General features: G+C 42.7%; 1 protein-coding gene across 4 annotated transcripts in view; it reads left to right on the forward strand.

Annotated features, from left to right (window-relative positions):
- HMBOX1 (homeobox containing 1) overlaps nt 1-22,412 on the forward strand; it is a 181,199-nt gene that overhangs the window by 151,145 nt on the left and 7,642 nt on the right. The window contains exons 7-10 of one of the 4 annotated variants that reach the window (XM_074991467.1): nt 14,494-14,576; nt 16,045-16,140; nt 19,573-19,667; nt 19,872-19,973. In XM_074991467.1, coding sequence (XP_074847568.1) covers nt 14,494-14,576; nt 16,045-16,140; nt 19,573-19,667; nt 19,872-19,973 — 376 coding nt within the window. Of the gene's footprint in view, nt 1-14,493; nt 14,577-16,044; nt 16,141-17,896; nt 17,995-19,572; nt 19,668-19,871; nt 19,974-22,412 lie in introns of those variants that run through there. The other 3 variants (XM_074991468.1, XM_074991469.1, XM_074991470.1) reach the window with 3 other exon arrangements.

The raw sequence follows: 22,412 nt of genomic DNA on the forward strand, positions 1-22,412 counted from the left end.
GTGACTCTTCCATCTAGTCATGAGGCTTGCAATATGAATATTGTTGTAATAATAAAAGTTTTCTCTTTTTCTTTTTATTAACCTGGTATTGGTTAATGTTTGTGTCCTGATTTTTTTTTTTTTCTTTTGGGGCTGAGATTTCCCAAGTAGTCTCTCCATGGTTTCCTTATTATTACTTGGGTGGTGGCAGCGAATTTTATCCCCAAAATCTAAGGTTTTTAGGATTTTGTGGGGGGAAGTTTATACCAAAATCTGGTAGATAACTTTGGGAGGTACTTTTGCTGGCCCCCACTTCTGCATTTGTGGGGAAGGAGCCATGACAGTTACTGAGAAGGTTGGGAACCACTGTTCTAGACCACTGCTGAACTGAGTCAGCAGGCATTCATCACCAATGTGTGTCACCATCTGTGTTGCACCGCAGCTGCACGAAGGGCTGTCTTGAAGGCCCAGCAGTATTGGTTGGCTGCACAGAGACCTTGCCTAGTCCAGAACCTGTTCAACATGGACTACTAATGACAGGACAAGTCAAAACCAGGCAGGCAGATAATTGGGAAATTAATCAGCATTCTTGACGGGCTACCTACCAGTACTTGAGGAGTCAGGGAAGCTAATGTTCCAGCTGGTGAGCTGAATTCTGTGAGCACCAGCACCATCAACCCTAATGATCAACCTGTTGATTTCTGTGTTATTGCCCCAGCTCTGTGTGTGTTACAATTCAACACTGAGGGTTAGTTGGTTGCCAAGCATGGGAACTAACTAATTCGACACAAGGCAGTACAGCAGAATAACTCCGTATTTGGGGGTGGTTTCGTAGCACATGCACAAGGTTTGAAGTTTTGAATGAGTTCTTTGTTTGGGTATCTATATAAAGGTCTCACTTGTCACTCAATTAAATCTTTGCAAGAGAAGCTTGTGCACAGAGGAGTTAATATCAAGGTGCATAAATATATCTGTTGTGTATAGTTCAGATGCTAACATATATCAAGTAAATAAAGAGGTAAAACAAGCTATTATGATTCATACTTACATGCATTGATGCGCACAGTTTTCAAGGTGTGTTGCCCCAGCTAGTTGTGAATGATTACAGAATAATTCACACTTTATCAATTCTTGGTGTTTTATCTACTTGCAGGTTTTAAAAAATTTCCTCTCTCTCTTCTCTCTTTGTCTGTCTGTGTCACACTTATTCCAGGAGCCAACAATACAGTTAAGCCAAAGACTACTCACAACAATTGTAACCACTGTCTACATTCAGTGCTCTCCAGGTGTTTTAACCAGAAAAGGCCTCTGTTTCAAGTGTGTAATAATTGAGAATCTTTCTGTTCAGCAGAAAATCTATGTATGTTATCAGAAATATTCTAATCACCTCATTCAATTACCAGGAAGAATAAATTACAGCTTTAAAAATTAAATGTCTTAGCTTTAGTAAAGACTAATTAACAATTAAAGAGAGAGTAGTCTGATGCTATAGATTAGGATGTGAAGATCACCCTCCGACAGCATGAGTCTTTTAAAGCTACTGTAAGGTAAATTCAGTTTTTAAAGAAACGCATTTTGGGTTAATTTTATTAAAGGTTGAACCTCTCTAGTCTGGCACTCTCAGGAACGACCAGTGCCAAATGAAAAAATTTGCCAAACCCTATGAGGTCAATGTTGTCTAGCAGCGTTACCACCAATGTTTCCACTGTTCACTGCGCTCTTAGAAGGCATTTAAGGGTAAATTACAGCTACATAACAGCTCAGATCACTGAGAGACAGGACTGATGGCTGGAAACAAACTTTATGGGACCACAGGAAACTTGGACATACCCATGATAATTGGCCAGCCTGCTAACTAAAATCATATCAGACTATGGGTATTGCCAGACCAGACAATTCCAGACTAGAGAGGTTCAACCTGCAGTTTGATAGAACTTTGCTGTGCTTGAAACTTCCATCAAATTAGTGAGGGAAAATACTTAAAAATACAATTAGTCTTAGGCAGTTTTGAAAGTCTGTGTTTTATCATGCATTCCTCCTGGAAATACATTACCTGTTCTAATCTACAGTATCAAATTGTATTCCTCCTAGAAAGTTTGGGAGAGCCAAACATTTATTTGTAATAATGAATATTATAAAATCATGCTAAATCTTTTTTTAAATCTTGTGACATTCATTCGCCCACTGATGCCGTTTCCCACAATATTATTGCCCATACTTTAAGGAAGTATGGGTAGGACAAATGGACTGTAAGGAGGATAGAAACCTGGCTAAATGGTTGGGCGCAACAGGTAGCGATCAGTGGCTCAGTGTCTGATTGGCGGTTGGTTTCAAGTTGGGTGCCCCAGGGATCAGTTCTGGGGCAGGTGGTGTTCATCATCTTTATTAATGGCCTGAATGAGGGGATGGATTGAACCCTCAGCAAATTTGTAGATAACACTAAGCTTGGGGGACAGGTAGATACATTGGAGGGTAGGGATAGAGTTCAGAGTGACCTGAATAAATTGGAGGATGGGGCCAAAAATAATCTGATGGAGTTCAGCACGGACAAGTGCAGAGTCCTGCACTTTGGACAGAACAATCTCAAGCATCGTTACAGGCTGGGAACCAACTGGTTAAGTAGCCGTACAGCAGAAAAGGACCTGGAGATTGCAGTGGACAAGAGGCTGGATATGAGTCAAGAGTGTGCCCTTATAGCCAAGATGGCAAATGGCATATTGGGGTGCATTAGGAAGAGCTTTTCTAGGAGATCTAGAGAAGTTATTATTCCCCTCTATTTGGCACTGGTGAGATCCCATCTGCAGTATTGCATCCAGTTCTGGGTCTCCCAGTATAGAAAGGATGTGGATGCATTGGAGGGGGTCCAGTGGAAGGCAATGAAAATAATTAGGGGGCTGGAGCACATGACCTGTGAGGAAAGGCTGAGGGATCTAGGCTTATTTAGTTTGCAGAAGAGAAGAGTGAGGGGCGATTTGATAACAGCCTTCAACTTCCTGAAGGGGGATCTAAAGAGGGTTGAGAGAGGCTATTCTCAGTAGTGACAGATGGCAGAACAAGGCACAATCGTCTCAAGTTTCAGTGGGGGAGGTGCAGGTTGTATATTAGGAGAAACTATTTCACCAGTAGGGTGATGAAGCACTGGAATGTGTTGCCTAGAGAGGTGGTGGAATTTCCAGCCCTAGAGGTTTTTAAATTCCCAGCTTGACAAAGTCCTGGTTGGGATGATTTAGATGGGGTTGATCCTGCTTAGGCAGAGAGCTGGACTCTATGACCTCCTAAGGTCCCTTCAAGCTCTATGATTCTATGATCTGTGGTGTTCGAAGTAATCTGTACCCATTCAGATCTCTCCTCCACACTCATTTCTTCCCTAAAAAAGAACTACAAGAATTTTCTGGAACCTTGAAATATTATTTTATAGTGAGGGAGAGAGTCATGAAACTCAGTATATTTAGTTTATCATAAGAATATAAGAACATCCATACTGGGCCAGACCAAAGGTCCATCTATCCCAGTATCCTGCCTTCTGACAATGGCCAATACCAGGTGTCCCAGAGGGAGTGAACAGACAGGCAAGCATCAAGTGATCCATCTCCTGTCATCCATTTCCAGCCACTGACAGAGGCTAGTGATGCCATTCCTATGCATCCTGGCTAATAGCCATTGATGGACCTATCCTCTATGAATTTATCTTCTAGTTCTTCTTTAAACCCTGATAAAATCCTGGTCTTCATAACATCCTCTGGCAAGACGTCAAGAAGTTCCACAAGTTGACTTTGCGCTGTTTTTTTTGTTTTTTTAAAGCTTCCCATGTTTGTTTAAAATGTGTTACTCGTTAATTTCATTTGGTGACCCCTAGTTCTTATGGGAGCAAATACATAATTTTTCCTTATTCATTTTCTCCATACTGATCATGATTTTATAGACCCCTTCGTCTCCTCTCTTCTAAGATGAAAAATCCAAGACTTTAATTTCTCTTCATATGGCACCTGTTCCAAACTCCCAATCATTTTTGTTGCCTTTTTCTAAACCTTTACCAATGCCATTATAATTTTTTTGAGATAAGATGACGGCATCTGTACACCATATTCAAGATGTAGGTGTACCAGGGATTTATATCAAGGCAATAAGATATTCTTTGTCTTATTCGCTGTCCCTTTTTAAATTATTCCTAACATTCTGTTTGCTTTTTTGGCTGCTGCTGAGTGGATGTTTTCAGAGAACTATCCACAATGACTTCAATATCTTTCTCTTGATTACTTATAGCTAAATTAGTTCCCATCATTTTACATTTATAGTTGGGATTATTTTTTCCAGCATGCATTACTTTGCGTTTATCAACGCTGTAATTCATTTGCCATTTTGTTGCCCAGTCACCTAGTTTTGTGAGATCCTTTTGAAGTTCTTCACAGTCGTTGTTCTTAACTATCTTGAGCAGTTCAGTGTCATCAACAATTTTTGTCACCTCACTGTTTATCCCTTTCTCCAGATCATTTATAAATATAATTAATAGGATTGGTCCCAGTACGGATTTTTGGGGGAAACCACTAGTTACGTCTCTCCATTCTGAAAACTGATCCAAAAATTAAGAGATGACTTTATCACTTAGTCTACAAGCAAATGCATGTGGACAAGATGTCTGACGATGTCTCTTTTAGTCCCACCGAACAAGGCATAACAAAAGCCAGTGCTTGAAAGCAGAAGCTAGACAAAATCGGACAAAAATGTCCACTTTTTTGGCCTTGTAATTGGGGCTGGAGGCAAATGGAGCAAAGGTAATGATGAACTATTAAGGCTCCTTGGACTTCAGAAAGGAAAGTATTGTAAGGAAAATGTATGTAGATTCATGTCTTACACCGCTATTGACATGAAGGCCATGTTCAGTGACAAAGGGTGATCCTGGAGCTCCATTCTCAGTATCTTCTTGCATTAGTATTATTCATGTTTCTTCAGATTTTAACTTTGTTTTTTTACATTTTTATCATGGGGTATTCTTGGCATCTGTAGCCCCTATATTTTCATCTTTCCTTTGTATATAAAGGTTTTAATATGTTTAATAAATTCCTAGTTATTTGGATTATTACTATTATATTTTAAATTTTTTTTATTGGACATTACTCTTTGCAGCCTGTCCACAGTCATCAGGAAATGGTGGGTAGTCATGCCTGTGCAAATGAGTGCATTTTTTTAAATGGAAAGGATGATTAACCAGTAGAACACATTATTTATAATGTGGTGGACAAGCCACATTTTGAAGTCTTTAACTCGAAGCTGGAGGTGTCTTTCTAAATGAACCCCTCTAGCTCAACTAGAAGATAGGGGCTTGATGAGGTTCTTTGGCCTGGATTATGCAGGAGGTTAGACTAGATGATCATAATAGCACTGGCCTTTAAATTTACAGACTCCTAGCTAGATGCACAGACCTTGCAGTTGCAGGCAGCAGTAGAAATCCCTAAGATATTTATAATTACAAATACCTCTTTGTGTGGAAGCCATAGCTTAGGAGCCTTGCACAGAAATACTCTTGTTGCTGTTTGGTTAAATCTCCAGAGTGGTAGCTCTAGCATCCAACAGACCTCACCTGCAAAATTGACTAGTGAGGAGAGAAATGGTCTTTAATACTAAGTAAATGGTACTGCCACATTTGATAGGTATTGGCGAAAGGCACTAGTGTTGCATGATCAAAGCACTTGGTGAGGATTAAGGAGAAATAGGTTTGAGTTTCTACTCTGCCACAGAATAGCTGTGATCTTGAGCAAACATTAAATAGCTTCGTGCCCATCAAGTGGTGATAGCTGTGTTGGCAGGAGAAACTCGCCTTCTGGTACAGCCCTGTCCACACCAGTGCTTAGGCTGATGTAACTTATGCACAATGCAAGTTATACCAACATATGCAGTAGTCTAGATCTAGCTGGAGAGGCTATCTTGACATAGAGCCTAACAAGAGGGGTAAATTAGGTAACTGAGTTGAAGTAGCTGGCAGAACTTCTGAACTTCCTTGGAAAGCAGAGAATTTGCAAGCAAGGTAAGTGTGGAATTTAAATTAATGCCAGCTTAAGGCTACTAAACACAGCACATGGGTCTTGAGAAAAGGGTGTTTGTAAGCAGAATGGCTGAGTTCATGCCTGTGGTGGGACAGGCAATTAATATTCATCAACAGTACTCAGATGGGAGCTGGTGTTGAGTTGTCTCTTCCTTCCTCCCTCTCCCAGACAGGTGGTGACTGACACAGGGCACTGTTCTGACTCCAGTGGCTGCCTGGAGAACCTCACAAACAGAAGGCATATCTCCCAGCCCAAAAGTTTCCTTAACAAATAGCACTGAATTGACTACATGGGTGGAAATTTTGAGGTAGAAATCTTGAATCCCCAGCTGCTAATGTGGCACCTTTTATTCTCAGGGTCCCAAGAGATCAGTCTGTTGGGCAGTATTGGTACTTCAGACTTTTGGAGCTAATACCTTAGGCCTCCCCTCCTAGCCTCAATTGTGATGCCCTACCACTGCCCTTCAAACCTTATCTGGCTAGTAATTAGATGTGGAGTCTTAGAACTCCCACTGCGGATTAGTGGGATCACCGCAGAATGGGAGGCTGAGGGCTCTAATTGGTGTATATTAGACAGGCCTGCCAATGGGGTGGGGAACAAAGGGGACAGTTGTTCCCAGGCCGGGCATTTCAAAGGGTCCCAGAGCTTCAGGTCCATTGAAGTGCCATGGCAGCACAGCTGTGAGGGATTGGGAGGGGGGCAGTGTTGCAGTCTAGGTGGCCCTGGGGGCTAAATGCCCTAAACCCCACCCTTTCTGCCCTTGGCCCCGCCTCTTCTGGGGCATGGAGTGGAGCCCCCTTCCCACCTGCCCTGGGGCCTGCAGCAGCTGTCAGCCCAGCAGATATTAGCACTTGAGCTGGAAAGCTAAACTCTACAGTGGAGCAAAATGGGCAACTATAGCTGGAATTCAAACAGAGGCACCTTGGGGGAGCCGTGCAAATGTACATTACAGAGCTCTGAGCTGAGATGGATTCTCCGCCTGTCATTGTCCTAAGCACATTATCCCTGGTTTTCTCTGAATCTGCAATTTTTCTATACTTCAGTGTTATTGAAATGAAACTGCTTCAAGGATATCTCCATTCTTCCCCATCTCGTGGATTCTCATTTCATGTAAATTATTTGGCCACTTCTCATTTTAATTCTTTACTGTCGTTCTCTACAAAAGAGATCATTTGGTTTCTTCACTGAAGGTGTTCAGTGATTACTTGCCTGACAGCTGCCCTTTGTCTAGGAAGCAGAATGCCTTTGCAGAACTTAGTTGTGCCTGCTTAATCACTATTTTTCTTATATTTGCTAAGTGGGCTTCACGGCTTTTCCTCTGAAGTTTTAGGGACCGGCCAGTATTGTGACTGCAGAGTTGTCTTTACTTAGAGCTGAGAACCAGAATAAGGACTTGAAGGGTCTATCTCTGGCCAAGAGTGGATTCTACTGATTACAACAGGGAACCAGAAATTAGGACTCCTGCGTTCTTTTCTGGACTGTGACAGGTAGAATGGATGGTAACAACAGGCAATTTCTGGATTTACAGCTCTGCCACTGACTGCGTGGCCATTGGCAAGTTCTGATGTTTTTGGTTTCCCTGTCTTTGAAACGTGTATAATACCTATTTTGCTGAGATCCTGGGAAGCTTTTAAGCAGGAACAGGAAAATTACAGCCTGTGGACCAGATCTGGCCTGCTACCATCCCACCTCCCAGTGGGAGCCTCGGGCAGGCTCCCTGCCTACCACACGTCTGCACACTGCTCAAAGCAGCAAGCTGGGCAGGCCATGTGCTCTGTGCATTCCACAAGCGACAAAGTACCCAGGGGTGCATGGTGTACAGAGAACTCATGGCACCCACAGCTGACCACTTTAAGCGAGATGCAAGGATCCTGCCTGAGGATCCACTGGGTGTTGGCTGGGAGCCTCCTAGATGAGCAGCATTTGGCTGGATCCTGCACTTGTCATCCCAGTTGCGCCCCTCCACCCGCTCCCCCTACTGAGCACCTGCTTCAGGTCACAACCCAAACCCTGTAGACACCATTTCCCTGTCCCAGGTCACAATGCCCTCCCAGACCCTATACCCTCTCCAGCACTTCCATTACCTTATCCCTATGGGAGATTTGGGCACACCAACCAGATATGGGGTTGTGTCTCATCTAGCCCATGCAGGAGCACAACATGAAGTTGTCACCTTATGATTTTTAGGATATGACATTTTCTCTCTCTCTCACTCTCAGTTCATGGAGTTTGTTTTATGTATTGTCAGTTTTTTGCAAGTATCTGTAAATGAAGTAGAGTTTTAAAAGGAAAACTAATGTAGCTCTGTGTGGCAGATTTGCAGAATTAATCTTTAGTCTAGGTTGCCAAGGGGCACTAGGTCTGTAACTTCCCCTTTAGGCACCAAAGTCCAGCATTCAGGTATCAGTGGTATTGACAAACCACCCATTTAACTGTTTCCTAACCCCAGGGTCACATCAAGTCCTGTAGCTGCCTAATTTTCTGCAGGTGTACATACTCACTGCCAACCGGATCGAGACACTCAGCATCTAGCTCATGTGTAAGCCCCTGTGGGATTCTCAAACTAGGTATTCTCCCTCTTTTCTCTCCAGACCAAGTATGCCTGCTGTGGGCACCGCCAATCCATGAAGAGCAGCAAGGAGGGTGGTGGTAATGCTGTCTTCCTTACACCCACTATCTCCATTCTAATCCCCAGTCAGTGTTAGAGCGGAGTTTTAGGTGGACACGGGAATATAAAGTCACTCTCTAGCCTAGTGGTTATGGCACAGATTGAGGTGCCTTATACTTGAATGGGAGAGGTTGTAGGAGCACTGTACCACAATTTCCTATGGCCCAGGAGTTAGTACACTCCTTAGTGAGGACCTGGGTTTAAGGTGCTGCCCCACATCAGGCAGAGCGGGGACTGGTACCCTGCTCCTCCACATCCTAGGAGAGTGCAGCAACCACTGCATTCTTTGGTGTCAGTGGCCGAACCATCACAAGTTTCCCAAAGAAAGGGCTGGCTTAGGAGCCTGAGTAGAGGATGGAGGAATCCTGAATAGAGGCACCCAGCTCTTTTTGAGGGGTGGGACTTTGACAGCTCCCTACCTGGTGTCTCAGCTTCTGTGAATCCCTTGCTTAGGTGCCTGCCTCTTTCCGTGTGTTGCACAGGAAACCTAGGTGCCTAACTCACAGTTGTGACGTCTTCTAAGCAGCAAGGAGCCTAAAAGTTAGGTCGCAACTCCTGGAGGCTAAGGCCATGGCTACACTATGCACCTAACCACAACATGGCGTGCCACTGCAACTGGGCCATTGTAGGCCAAGGAATGTAGATGGTCTATGTCACTAGAAAAGAGTTCTTCCGAGGGCAAAATCAGGCCACCCCTAACGAGGGATAGTAGCTTCATTGATGCACTGCCCACACCTCTGCTTTTGGTCGTTAAAGCTTTTGTCATGCAAGGGGGGATTTCCCCATCTTTGTACCAGGGGACGTTGAGGCACACAAGTAAGGTGACTTGATCAGAAACTCAGCACTCCCTTCCAGATCTCTACTGCAGCTACTAATAAAACGCTTCCTCTCTCTCTCTCGTTGGATGATAAGCACAGCCTATACCAATTATTAAATCGAACTAGTTTAAATCTTTACTGAGGCAGTGTTAGGGCAATATATTATCAACTTCAGGGTAAGTAAAACAGAGCAGAATAGAGTAACGATCACTTTCCCAGTCCTGGGGTGCTGGTGGACTGTTTTTGTCATCAGCGATCCATACTGGTTCTGTTTAGCCAACTCCACACGTCCTTTGTACCTTGTCCCGTAGCATCATGCAGGCACAGAATATTACAAATACTTTATTTATAACCATTCTGTTCTAAGTATATTTCATACACACATCATATACATCATAATTGTTAACCTGAAATCCTTCTAACAAATCCATTTTTACTTATCCTGCTAAAACAGTAATTGGTACCTCCTTAGCTCTTTTTTAATCATTGCTACCCTCAGAATAACTCAGTCCAACTATCTTTTCATTGCTTTCACACAGTCCCCTATTTCTTAAAACAGCTGTCTCAGCATTCATATTCTTCTGCTTCTTGTGGCCTTGGTTGGCTAGTCCTGTCCAGTAGCTATCCATCCAACTTAGTGGGTCGCTAGGGAGAGCTGCATCGGGCTAATAAATCACACATTTCTGATCTGCTTGACCCTGTTTTCTATCTACACTGGCGAAAAGTCCACTGTCAGTAAGACACTAGCCAACTTCTTGATTTTCATAGCCTTTGAAGTTGGGCTACCAATTAGACTTGTGTCAGCTAAATATAAACAGAAAGACAAATTCATTTGCATTTTCTCATTACGCTATGAAATACAGAATGTCTACTTCTGTAACATGAACAACAAGACTTTTGTCTGTCACAGTTCATTATACATTTTTTTGAACTTTTGTTTCCTTGTTATTCTCTTTCCCAAGAAAGTCCTATGCAAAGCACAATCTCTGCAAATAGGAATGTGTAAGGTGGGCCAGATCTGTGCTCAGTGTCACGTGTACCACGTAGCCAAGAGGTGGTATGTTCCAAAGAATGAAAATTACGTTGATTCCAGGCCTGGGAATATTGCCAAATCACATAAAGCCCCACAGCCCTTTCAGATGCTTGTAGGAGTGTTTCTGCTGCTGCCTATGTAGAAGTTTGAGAGGTGCTGAGCAACAGCAATTTCCAGTGAAATCAGTGGGCCCAAGTCAGCTTCCTTTGAAGTCCGTGTTCAGAATTTCCAGTAACGTAAGACAGAATGGCATTGCAGGGATTGTAGATATGCCGAGCTTCTTAGGCCTTAGGCCCAGATCCTCAAAGGGAGGTCAGAGTTGCAACATTCAGCCTTTGAATGGGCTCTGCAAAGCCTGAACTGGGTTCCCAGGACAATGAATGGAGGGAGATGGGTGCTTAAGAATGAGATCCACAAAAGCCGGCACATTATGCAGCTCCCTGCCTAAGCTAACAGAATACAGACAAGAGGAGCTCATCAGAAGCCCTGCCCCTGTCATGAAGTTAGGTGCCTAAATCTGGGCATCAGCAAGGTCTCTGCTTGCAACCCACAGCCGGAATCCCCATTCCTGGAGCCAGGTAACTTAGGTGCCTAAGCAGCTTCTAGTGAGAAGAAGTTAGGTAGGCACCCAACTCAACCCAAAATAGGAGGAAGCAGCAGTGCCATCTTCCATATCACTGTTAGCCCCGTGGGTAAAGAATTCCCCTTGGGACGTATGGGACCCAGGGTCAGTTTCTGCCTCTGTCTGATGGGGAGAAGAAAGACCCTTGTTGAAATCCTACCCCTGAATAAAGTACCCTGACCACTGGTGGTGTCTGATGTGGGTCTCCCTCAATCTCTTCTGTTGAAACTGTGTCACTTGGGATAAATACCTCAATAGATATTGGGACTGAGAGCAAGAGAACAACACTCTATCCCAGTGGTCAGAGCACTCATCTGGAAGTGGGGAGACTAGTGTCTGGTCCCCATGCTCCAGTGACTGTAATTATTTAACTCAAGTGGAACAAGTTCAGAAAGGGAGATTGAGGGAGAACCCCATCAGAATGTCCCTTAGCTCAGCCTTTACAGCACTCACCTCCAGAGGTGGGAGAGCCCTGTTCAAATCCTTTTGGGGGAGGGGGCCTGGAACATGTGATTCCCATGTTGCAGATGAGTGCATTGGGTTAAAAGTGATGAGGGAGCCAGCCACCACTGCTGCCTCCTCCTCTGGGCAGATTTTGAATGGAACCTGGTCCGAAAGGCATCCTCAGAGCAGGCCTACGAGATCAAGTTCCACCAGTGAGAGAGGTGGGGAAAGCCAGTGTTCCCTCGCATTGCGGGTCAGGCTGGGGCAGGAAATAAGCATTTGTACAGTGGTTCTTCAGCTTCTTGCCTGCGTGACCCCCATTTTCATCTTTATTGCTTCTCCCAGGCCCAGAGGGCATGGAGGATGCCTTTACAAAACACCACCCTCTGCACCACCTGGCCTTGAATGCGCCGTACCCGCATAGTCATCGGGTATAGAGCAAAATGGCATCCTCTGTATACTCAGAATGGCCACAATCCCACGTGCTGATGGTTCAACACTTCCTGGGGCCATGCCTCTTGGTCTGGGCACTGCTGGGCTAGAGGGAGGCGGCAGTGTGCATCTCTGGAGGCAGAAACATAGGTGCCTAGTAGACGTGCAGCACAAAATTTAAGCTCTGAGTGAGTTTAGGATTAGGTGGCAGCAAGCAGGAGTTCTGTGGCTCTCGGTGAAGCCTAAAACTAGTGTGTGCATTTACTATCTAAATTGTTGATATTCTATATTCTGTTCCTCAGTTAAAAAGGTAATTTCAGTGGTTGCAGTTGCTTTCTAAGCAAGCAAATCAAATGGAGACACATTACCAGTACTTATTGCTGTGCTAATGAGCAATTTCTCTTACTTAATGGCACCCCCCCAAGCCAGATTCCAATTGGGCGTATAGCTATAACTACAAATTACAGGGTGAATAGTGGGGTGGAATTCAAGAAAAGAAAATTCAGGCTGGACGTTGACAAAAATTTACTTACCATAAGGTTTATTTAACGGCAGACTAATCTCCAAAGTGAAATAGTGGGAATGCTGTTAACTGCTGTTATTCCCAGTTAGCTTGGGGAAAATACTACTACCAGGAATAAAATCATGTTTTAGCATCAAGATGAGCTAAAGTGGTTTTATCCATTTATATATTGCATCTTGTAACTGAAAAGTTAGGATGTTTCCCTTATAGAAAGTTATGCTGGGAGTTGATGCACAGAGAGAAGCGTGGCAGGGGGGCACGGAATCATATGCATGTGTGTTTTTTTATTAATGAGACCAATGGGTACATGGTCTCATGGCGTGTGTCTACAACTGCTATTCTGAAATAATTTTGCGAACATCTACACAGCAAAACCACTATTTCCAAATAAATTGCAAATATAAGATGGCTCATTTCGAATTCTGTAAAACTTTTTCTGTGAGAAATAGTGCCTGCTTTGGAATAGGGAAGTATAAGCAGGCAGTAGAAGGTGTTTCAAAATAAGCTATAGTGCTTCCAGGGGCTGTAATCTGAAATAAACTGTATTGTGTTTACGTGTAGATGCGCTGTTTGAAAATAAGCTCTTCCAGAAAATCTCTTCCAGACCAGTTTATTCCAAAATAATTCTGCGGTGTAGATGTAGCTTTGTTTAAAAAAAATAAATAAATAAAAGCAAATATGTTCCCTTAAATACACAGCAACAATTTTACGAACCCATTATGAAGCTGACTGGGTAACTTGTAATTCTGATCTTTACTTTTATAAAATAACGCCTACAGAGATATTCCTAGGATGCCACCTGAACAGAAATGAAGTGATCCCTGCACATAGGGTCTGAATCAGCACCACTGACTTCAGTAGCAATCTGTTTGGGCACAGAGACTTTAAATCAATCTGTTTGAGGTTGTTAAGGCTAAGGAAACATTTCTAATAGTAAAATTATAATTTTTATCACATGTAGGTATTGTAAAATAATAATTATAGCATTAAAATGTTACAATAAAATAGTCTCTTATTACTCAGATTTATTAAATTAACAATGTAATTTTAAAAGTGCACGTTAATCTGTAGTTCTTAGAGTATCACTACACAGTTCTGCATTCACACACCTCTTATGAGAAAACCACAACAATATTCCACACTAATCAGTAAGAACAGCTGCAGATATGTTTCCTCATAAAATGTGAAGATTTTGGTAGTCAGGGTGGAGACAGGTATGTAGTGAATGAAAGAACGTGAGACGTGCTCAGTGACCCTGAGAATCAAAACATTGTGCACTGAATGAGGCAGGGGTTATGCTGAAGAAGTAGTGTGTTATCACATCAGGGCGAGGCATCATTTTGATGATATCCCATTCCGTTCATTTCATCTGAAGTATCTGGCACTGGCCATCTGGATACTGGGCTAGATGGACCTTTGGTTTGACTCAGGATGCCTGTGTTTATGCTCTTAAAAATGAGGAGCCCTGTGGCACCTTAAAGACTAACAGATTTATTTGGGCATAAGCTTTCGTGGGTAAAAACCACTTTGTTGTTTTTGCAGACACATAACATGGTTACTCCGCTGAGGCTCATGTTCTTAATTCAAGGGGCAGAGGTGCCTCAGTAATCACTGTAGGGTTTCCTAACATGAATGCTTCACTTTGCAATAGTGTCTTTTGTTATTTGCAGCGTTTTCTATTTCCATAACCCTGTTCACTTTCTATAGGAAGCAATGCAAGTGTGACAGAACCATTTGGTTATGTAAGGCACTTGCGAAAGTTTTAAAGGCAAACTGTGTGTTCACATGTAATACATAAACATACACACACTGTATAACATAAAGCTTAATGAGTCTGTTTTGTCCCTTTAAAACTAATGCATTTACACCTGGTAGTGACACTGTTTTGGTGCATTCGTGCTTTGATTTCTGCAAAACTTTTTTTTTCCTGCAGTTACTTCAATGAGAATCAATATCCTGATGAGGCAAAGAGAGAAGAAATTGCAAATGCCTGTAATGCAGTTATACAGAAGCCAGGTAAGGGTCTGATCAGAGTGTTCTTTTCAAAGGAGCTTGCAATTAGATTTCAACAACTCTTGCTAAAATCAGTAAATCTCATTTTATGGCTCTTGCTAACAATTTATTGCTGTCAACCACTAGTAAATTTTTCCTATAACTGTATGGCTCAAGTCCAATGTTCCCTCTAATTTTTCCATATGTGTGTGGAATAAATTTTATTACCTGAACTGAGCTATATGTGGACGTGCACCACTGCTAGACACACATACTACCATCTGCAGACATTCTGCTGATCAGTCGGGCAGCACTTGAATTTCTCCTGGGTGGCTGCCCAAGCATTCAGATTGCAGGGATCCCTGCTCACATAATTCAAGCTGCTGTACTCTGGTGTACATGAGCACTAATGTCAGTTTCAGACCCAAACAATTATGTCTGAAATTTAAATTTCTTTTAAAATAGTAGAGAGCTAGATGTGAAATTCACCAGCAAAACATTTCCTATATTCAGGGTCGTATGGAGCATCCATAAGAAATGGAACACATTTCAGAGATTTACTTTCTTTAAAGTCAGTTATTTCAAGTTGCTCTTATAAATATGTGCAATTTTTGTCTGAGATTCTCAAAGCCTTCTACAAAAGGGATAAGTGGCATTTTAAGGATGGGGAAATATAGGCACAGGGAGGTCATGACTTGCTTATGATCATATGGTGTATACTTGGCAAAGGAGGGAGCCCTGGTCTTCTGGTGTCCTAACATGATAATTTTAGAATTAATGACTATAACTATTATGGAGGCAGTGTAGTCTAGAGGACAGAGCACTGCCCTGGGACTCAGTAGACTGGGCTTGACTGACCTGCTGGATGACCCTGGGCAAATCCCTTCCCTGCTCTGTGCCTCGGTTTCCCCATAAGTAAAATGGAAATAATGAGAAGCAACCCCTTTCTAAAGACTTTGAGCTCAATAGTTGAAAAATGTTATGTAGGTAATTATCATCACTCCTGGATCTTCTCTCTGCCTTCTCCTCCTCCCCTTATTTTTGTTTAATAGCTTTTCAGTGGCACTGTGTATCAGTGCACCTCAGACACAGTAACCAGATTAGTCTCCTGTGGTCCCTATGAAGCAAGAAAGTATCATCCCCATTTTACCTGTGGAGAATTGAGACCTGGAGAAGTGACGTGACTTGCCCAAGATCTCTCTCCCATTCTTTTCCAGAGCTTTGAATTTAATTCTTCTCCTGGCTCTGAGTTCTGTGTCCAAATTGGAAGGTTTGCTCTATCACGATTTAGGACTGAGTCAGTGGCAGTTGCAAAGAAAGGCCCTGCATTTCATTTGTGAAGCGTTCTAATGGAGTTTGACTCTCTAATGCACTGAGTTTCAAGGATTTACCACATGGCAAGGGTCAGCTGATCTAGTCTGCATCTGCCAAGTACTATCCATACCTGTTAAACCCTGGAAACAGCTGTGTGTTCTACTGTATATTTTCACAGGCAAAAAGTTATCAGATTTGGAGCGAGTTACCTCCCTTAAAGTGTACAACTGGTTTGCCAACAGAAGAAAGGAAATCAAGAGACGAGCCAATATCGGTAATGTATCAGAGAATATGCTTTAGACAGCCAGAAGGGCTTAACTAGATAGGTCAGCTCAAGGGAGATGGAGAGTATAAGACTGAATTCTATTAATGCAAATGATTAGACGCGCTAAATATTTTTAATGAAACAAAACATCAGTCATGTAGCACTTTAATGACTAACAAAATGATAGACTAAAAAATGACTAACAAAATAATTTTTAATAGTAAATTAGGGCACTTTTTCAAGTAAATCTTGCACCCTCTTAACATTTCTAAAGTAGCATTGGGGACTTAGTTTAAAAATGTCAGTGCTCTGACAGGAAAAATTATTCAGTGATAAGATGTCACTAGAGGACATAATTTCTGTTTTAAGTCTGAATCTGATCAATATAGAAGGATTCATATTTCCCTAATACCAAATTCTTGACCCAGTCCCATAGGATATCCCAAATAAAACAAGACAAGGAGTAACAGCTGCTCCGGGGATAGGGAAAATTCAAAACGTACTAAGTTTAAAACCCAAAATGCAGTTCCCCTCTGAAAAGTGTCAGAGAGAAAGGGGAAGTGATTCCAAAAGAGGAGATCTGTGTTTGTCAGTTTCTTGCCTCAGTTAATCTAACTCAAATGCACTCGTTTTACAAGTCAAAATGGTGGTGTTTTTGCCTACTGCCCGAAGATTCTATTGAGATCTGAACCTCAGGGATCCTTTTCATCTCAAATACCAGCACCAGTACCCTAGATTCAACAGGCCAAATTCTTCCTTCAGTTACATGCATTTTCACTGGGTTTGCAGAGCCATAACAGATTGGAAAATAGTAAATAATTCTGTTGACGAGGCATAAGTTGGAGTAGGATACAGCTCACAAACTTAACTGTGTTGATTCTGCAGACTAACACCTTACTATGAAGTAGAAATTGCTCTTAAGACTCACTAGGGCTGTGTCCACATGGGTACAAATCTTTGAAATACCCATATTTCAAAGATTACTAATGAGGCACTGACTTGAATATTCAGCACCTCATTAGCATTAGAACGCTTCCAGCTGCAGTGCTTCGAAAGCGCGTGGCTCGGTGCGGCTACACAGGGGTCCTTTTCGAAAGGACCCTGCACCTTTCAAAATCCCCTTATCCCCATCAGTGAGCAGGATAAGGGGATTTTGAAAGGTGCGAGCTCCTTTCGAAAAGGACCTGTGTAGCTGCGCCGAGCCGCGCACTTTCGAAAGCGGCACTTTCAAAGCGCCACAGCTGGAAGCAGCCTAATGCTAATGAGGTGCTGAATATTCAATTCAGCGCCTCATTAGTAATCTTTGAAATATGGGTATTTCGAAGATTTGTGCCCGTGTAGACGCAGCCTAGGAGTGGCTCTGGTGAAGTGCCAAGTAAATGGGATAGAATCACACTTCGTATGATCTATGGTCAGATAATATTTATCTTCTTTGCTTATCTGCCTCAGCACTGGGAAAAGGTACCTTACCAAGGATAATATCAAGCCAAAGCATAAAGACTGTTAATTGAAATCCATTTTATTTATAAGATAAATAAAGTCTAATCCTTCCCAAAAATCCTCATGGATGGAATTTGAGACAGTGAGAGAAACACTGTCCAATATGGAGGCTTTGGGTGTTCAAAAGCGCTAAAGGGAGTAGGAGCAAATTCCAACTGAAATAAAATGGATTTCGGCTATTCAACCTTGTAAGGTGTGTGTTTTGTTTTTCTTTTTGTTTTCTTCCGTTTTTTGGTTTTGTTTTTATATACCCTTATCTTTTCAGGCTTCAAACTTACAACTGAATTTGCACAGATGATCTTTGAATCTCTGCAGAGCCCATTGGCTGCTATATTGCTTTAGAAATGCATCTGTAATAACAACTAGACATCCTGTTGCAGCTCCACTTGCAAGCAGAAGCTGGACTGTCTGTCTAGAAAGTTCTAGCTGGAAACTTCTTGTATGGGCCCCATGCTGGCTGGGAAAGGAGCTCCGTTGGGGGCTGTCCCGGGCCTCACACTGGCTGAGGGAGAGGCTGGGGCTGGTATTGGGGGGCTGGGCCAGACCCCACACTGGCCGGGAAAGCGACTGGGGCTGGCATGGTGCGGGGGAAGGGGCAACATGGTAGAACCTCGCCCAGACAGACAGACGGACACAGCAAAAGTAACATATATGATGATTCAGAGAGGCTCTGCAAGATCGATTGATCTGTCTGTCCAAGTACTTACATGACCTTTACCAACGTAATATCTGAGGTCTTCTCTGTCATTATGGTAAGCTCTTTCGTATCCTGCATTCTATTATCAGCAACTCTCAAATAAATGGCATTTAACCATGAATAAATTTAGTTAAGTTTTCCATAAATACACTATAGTGAAATTAAATACAAATAAATACAGCAAACACAGTATCTGTTTACAGTGAACAATACTACAGTTATTGGTAAATAAGTACTCTGCATACATTTTTCATTTATTTTTTAATATCTAATCTTGTTTTTCATTAGTGTTTTGCGTTGCTCGGGATGCCTCTCTATTATCCAGAATATTTGAATATCAGGCAACCTCCTGGTCCCAGGGCTGCCGGATGTGAAAGAGTTTACTGTGATAGACTTTATCCTCACAGCATCCCTGTGAAGCTGGGAAATCTACTGAAAGCGTAGAGTAGATTAAATAACTTGCCCAATGTCACTCTGGAAACCAAGTTTCAGAGAGGTAGCCAAGTTATTCGATCTTCAAAAACAACAAGAATTCTTGTGGCGCCTTATAGACTAACAGATGCTTTGGAGCACAAGCTTTTGTGCCCACAAAAGCTTGTGCTCCAAAGCATCTGTTGGTCTATAAGGCGCCACAAGAATTCTTGTTACTCTTGAAGCCTGTGGCTCACCTGGGAATTGTCTCCTGTGTCCCAGTCCAGTGCCCTCTCCACCTTTATTCTTTCCTGTATGGCCACCAACACAGATCCAGTTGGAAGATATTGGAGCCTCATGTATCATCCATAATGCATGTGTGAGGTACTGTCATTTATTGGCCCGAGTTCTAGTACTGGTACAGACAGGCTTTGGCACTTCACACTTAAGAAGGAGCTCCATGCAGCTCAAAACTTTGTCTCTCTCACCAACAGATGTTAATCCAGTACAAGATATTATCTCTCCCACCTTGTCTCTCTCACCTCCTGAGATAGACATGCCTACAGGAACACTGCATGCACAGGGAAGAGTCAGTCCATTATAGAGTAGGGGAGGAAGAAGGAAGGCTTGACAGTTAGAAATAAAGAACGGAAACAATTTTGTGGGACAACAGATGTGAACATTTCATACCCACCCCAGGTTGTGGAGCACTGAGAGGAGGAGGTCACAAAGTGACCTTGTTAATCCACTTCAGTCAAATGCCTAAAATATTGCTTGTCTTTAATTATGGCAGTGCATCAGATAATTTAGGGATTCATTTGCTTTTTTCGAAGAAGCAGCAATCCTGGAGAGCCATGGCATAGATGTACAGAGTCCAGGAGGCCATTCCAATAGCGATGATGTTGATGGGAATGACTATTCAGAGCAGGTAAGAACCTGAGCTGAGCTACATGGGAGGCCCCACAGGTGACGCATCAGTGTCATGGGGGCTTATAACTCTCATGAGTCAGACTTCCTTCTTTTTTTTTTTTCTTTCATGTAATTGTAATGGGGAAAGTGGAAGAGCACAGCTCCCCTATTGCATGTGTGAGAAACCGGTATTCACCCACATGGATTTATTGTCATACAACAGGACACTTGGCAAGTACGCAATGGGGAGGAGGAGGGAAGATGTTCAGAGGGAGGCAGAGAAGCAGAGAAGGTAGAAGAAGACAGGAGGATCTGCTCCAAACAAGCAAGTTACACCTTTCACACAACACACTATGTTTGAAAAATGTTAGGACAGTGTTAACTCAAGCTATGCATCATGCATAATTCACGCTCTCCTTATCCCTCGCACTGGCACAGAGGTTTACCTTCAAGAAAGGATGTACAGGTCTTTAACCATGTCTGCAGAGTGTTGGGCATGAACATGCTTCCCTGTGACATAAAACACCTATGTTCTTATCCCACCTCCCTTCCCCATCTTCCCATGCAGTGTCAGTCGTGACTAAAGTTCATTCTGGATGAATTCATTTGACATCATTGGGCTTGCTGCACAGTTTACGTAGGTGGTTCTAATTCCCTCGCTCCTTATGTTCATGCTGCTCCACTCAGGTATATGGATTCTGTTGGGATTTTAATAGGCCCTTCCAGGAAAGAAGTAGGAGACGGTATCTCCATGTGGTTACTGGGAACCCAGTATCCTGCAGTAACTACCCCAGTAAGCTCAACCCAAGTCCAGAGGACAATGATTAGGTGAGAGGTGCTGGTATGCCTGCTCTGTTTCCACCATCCTTGGAGCTGCTGCTACCTCTTTGATAGTGGATGAAGGTCCTTTCATTGACCATCCCTGGGAGTAGTTGACAGAGTTTTGCTCTATATGGCTGTGCAAGGTGAGAATCTCCTGAATAATTTGTATTATATACAGTAGGGTCTCAGGATTCACAAACTTAATATTCGCGAATTGAACTATATACGAGCAGCTGAGCGGCCACTTCCCTTGGGGCTCCAGGGCATGGAGCGCCAGCAGCCGCCGCTTCCTCTGGGGCCCCAGGCAGGAGTGCCAGCAGCCACCGCTTCCCCAGATCACCTGTATTCACGAAAAATCAACATTCGCAAGGATTCCGAACACAGAACCCTCGTAAATGTTGAGACCCTCCTGTATTTTGAAATTGCAGGCAAGCACATATAATTTAATGCCTCAGAGGAATTGATGGCTTAGCAGATGCATTGTTTAGAATTCTAAATCATTTTTCTTTCTGTATTTTTGTACTATCCATCATATTTTTGGTAAGAGAAATAATTTGCTTACTTGCATTTAAATTCTCTGTTTGGAGTCCTTGGACATCGCAGTTCTCTGTGATCCAGCCCGGACTCCAGTGTATGGATAATATAAGCATCCAAAGTTGACTGGGTCACTGTGGCAAGCTACCCTGATGACCATTTAACACTTATTCAGCTATTAATACCACAAAGCTGTATTTCAGAGTGGTATTCAGGCACCAGAAAACTTTAAAACAAAAAGTTTATTTAACTACTGTTACATTAACTTTGTCATTTATTTTAACTTCAGAGAGATTTTTGTTTAAATGTTTTCTTGGCATCATCTAGTTCACAAATGATTTCTGGGGTCAGGTGTTCTAAAGCATGTCCATAAGTTCTGATATGCTTGTGGAGTTTGAACATTTGGCCCAAGATTTATGGCAAATTAAGCGATTCTGTTAAACAACCTCAGCACTTTACTGTAAACTGGCATTTCCGTCGCCCCCAGCAATCACCACCTGCCATCTTGATTTAGAAATGATGTTGCAAATTCATCATTATGGGTTTGATTTAATAATGACAAAATGACATTTTGTTCTCTAAAATGCTATAAAATATTAACTAATTCTCACAAGACCTCTGTAAGGTAAGTAAGGATTTTTACCTCTAGTTCAGAGAGAGGGAAGCTGAACTTTGGTTTGCCCAGGGTCCCAGGAGCTGGTTTTTAGATTTGAAATTAGAACGTGGATGTTCCTGACTGGATTTAGTGTGCCAGTGCTGGGTGAGATTAATGGTCAGTGATGTACAGGAGATCAGAATAGATGCTATGGTGGTCCCTTCTGGCCTTAAACTCTATGACTAATTCGTTTTAAGCAGTGACTGGTTGATATGGCACTCTGTCCCCCTCTAGTGGTGTGTTGGCCAGTTGGCGCTTGATGAGCCTTGGCTGTCTGAGAAGTCTCTTTTCTCTCAGGCAATAGAGGCTCCATGCATTAAGATCCTCAGGTCCCAGGGTTGATCCCTCATTGAAACAAGCCACGAAAGGATGCCAGCATTACACCTGTATTCAGATCCTGTCCCCAAATGTAGGGTCAGAAAACTGCACACTGTTATGTGTATGCGGAATGAAGTCGTCCTCATTCATAGATCTGAAAATTTTTCTCAGCACTGAAATGTTTTCAGTTCAGCTCTGTAGCAATGAATTTTCCCCACATTTTTTTTACTTTGTGGCAGCCCTGCATCCTGCACAATTTCACTGAACTCCTGCTTAAATTAAGAGGCTTCTGTCTAATGTTTAGAAAAAAAACCTGATAGGTAAAGATGGTGACCGCTCCAGATCTGTTTGAGGCTGCAGTGCAGGCAGGAGGATAACCCACAGTTTTTCACCATTTCATCGAATAAGGCGTGGTGTATAGTAGGACAGCGTGTT

Source organism: Carettochelys insculpta, chromosome 3, assembly GCF_033958435.1.
Source record: "Carettochelys insculpta isolate YL-2023 chromosome 3, ASM3395843v1, whole genome shotgun sequence".
Taxonomy (NCBI): Eukaryota; Metazoa; Chordata; order Testudines; family Carettochelyidae; genus Carettochelys; species Carettochelys insculpta.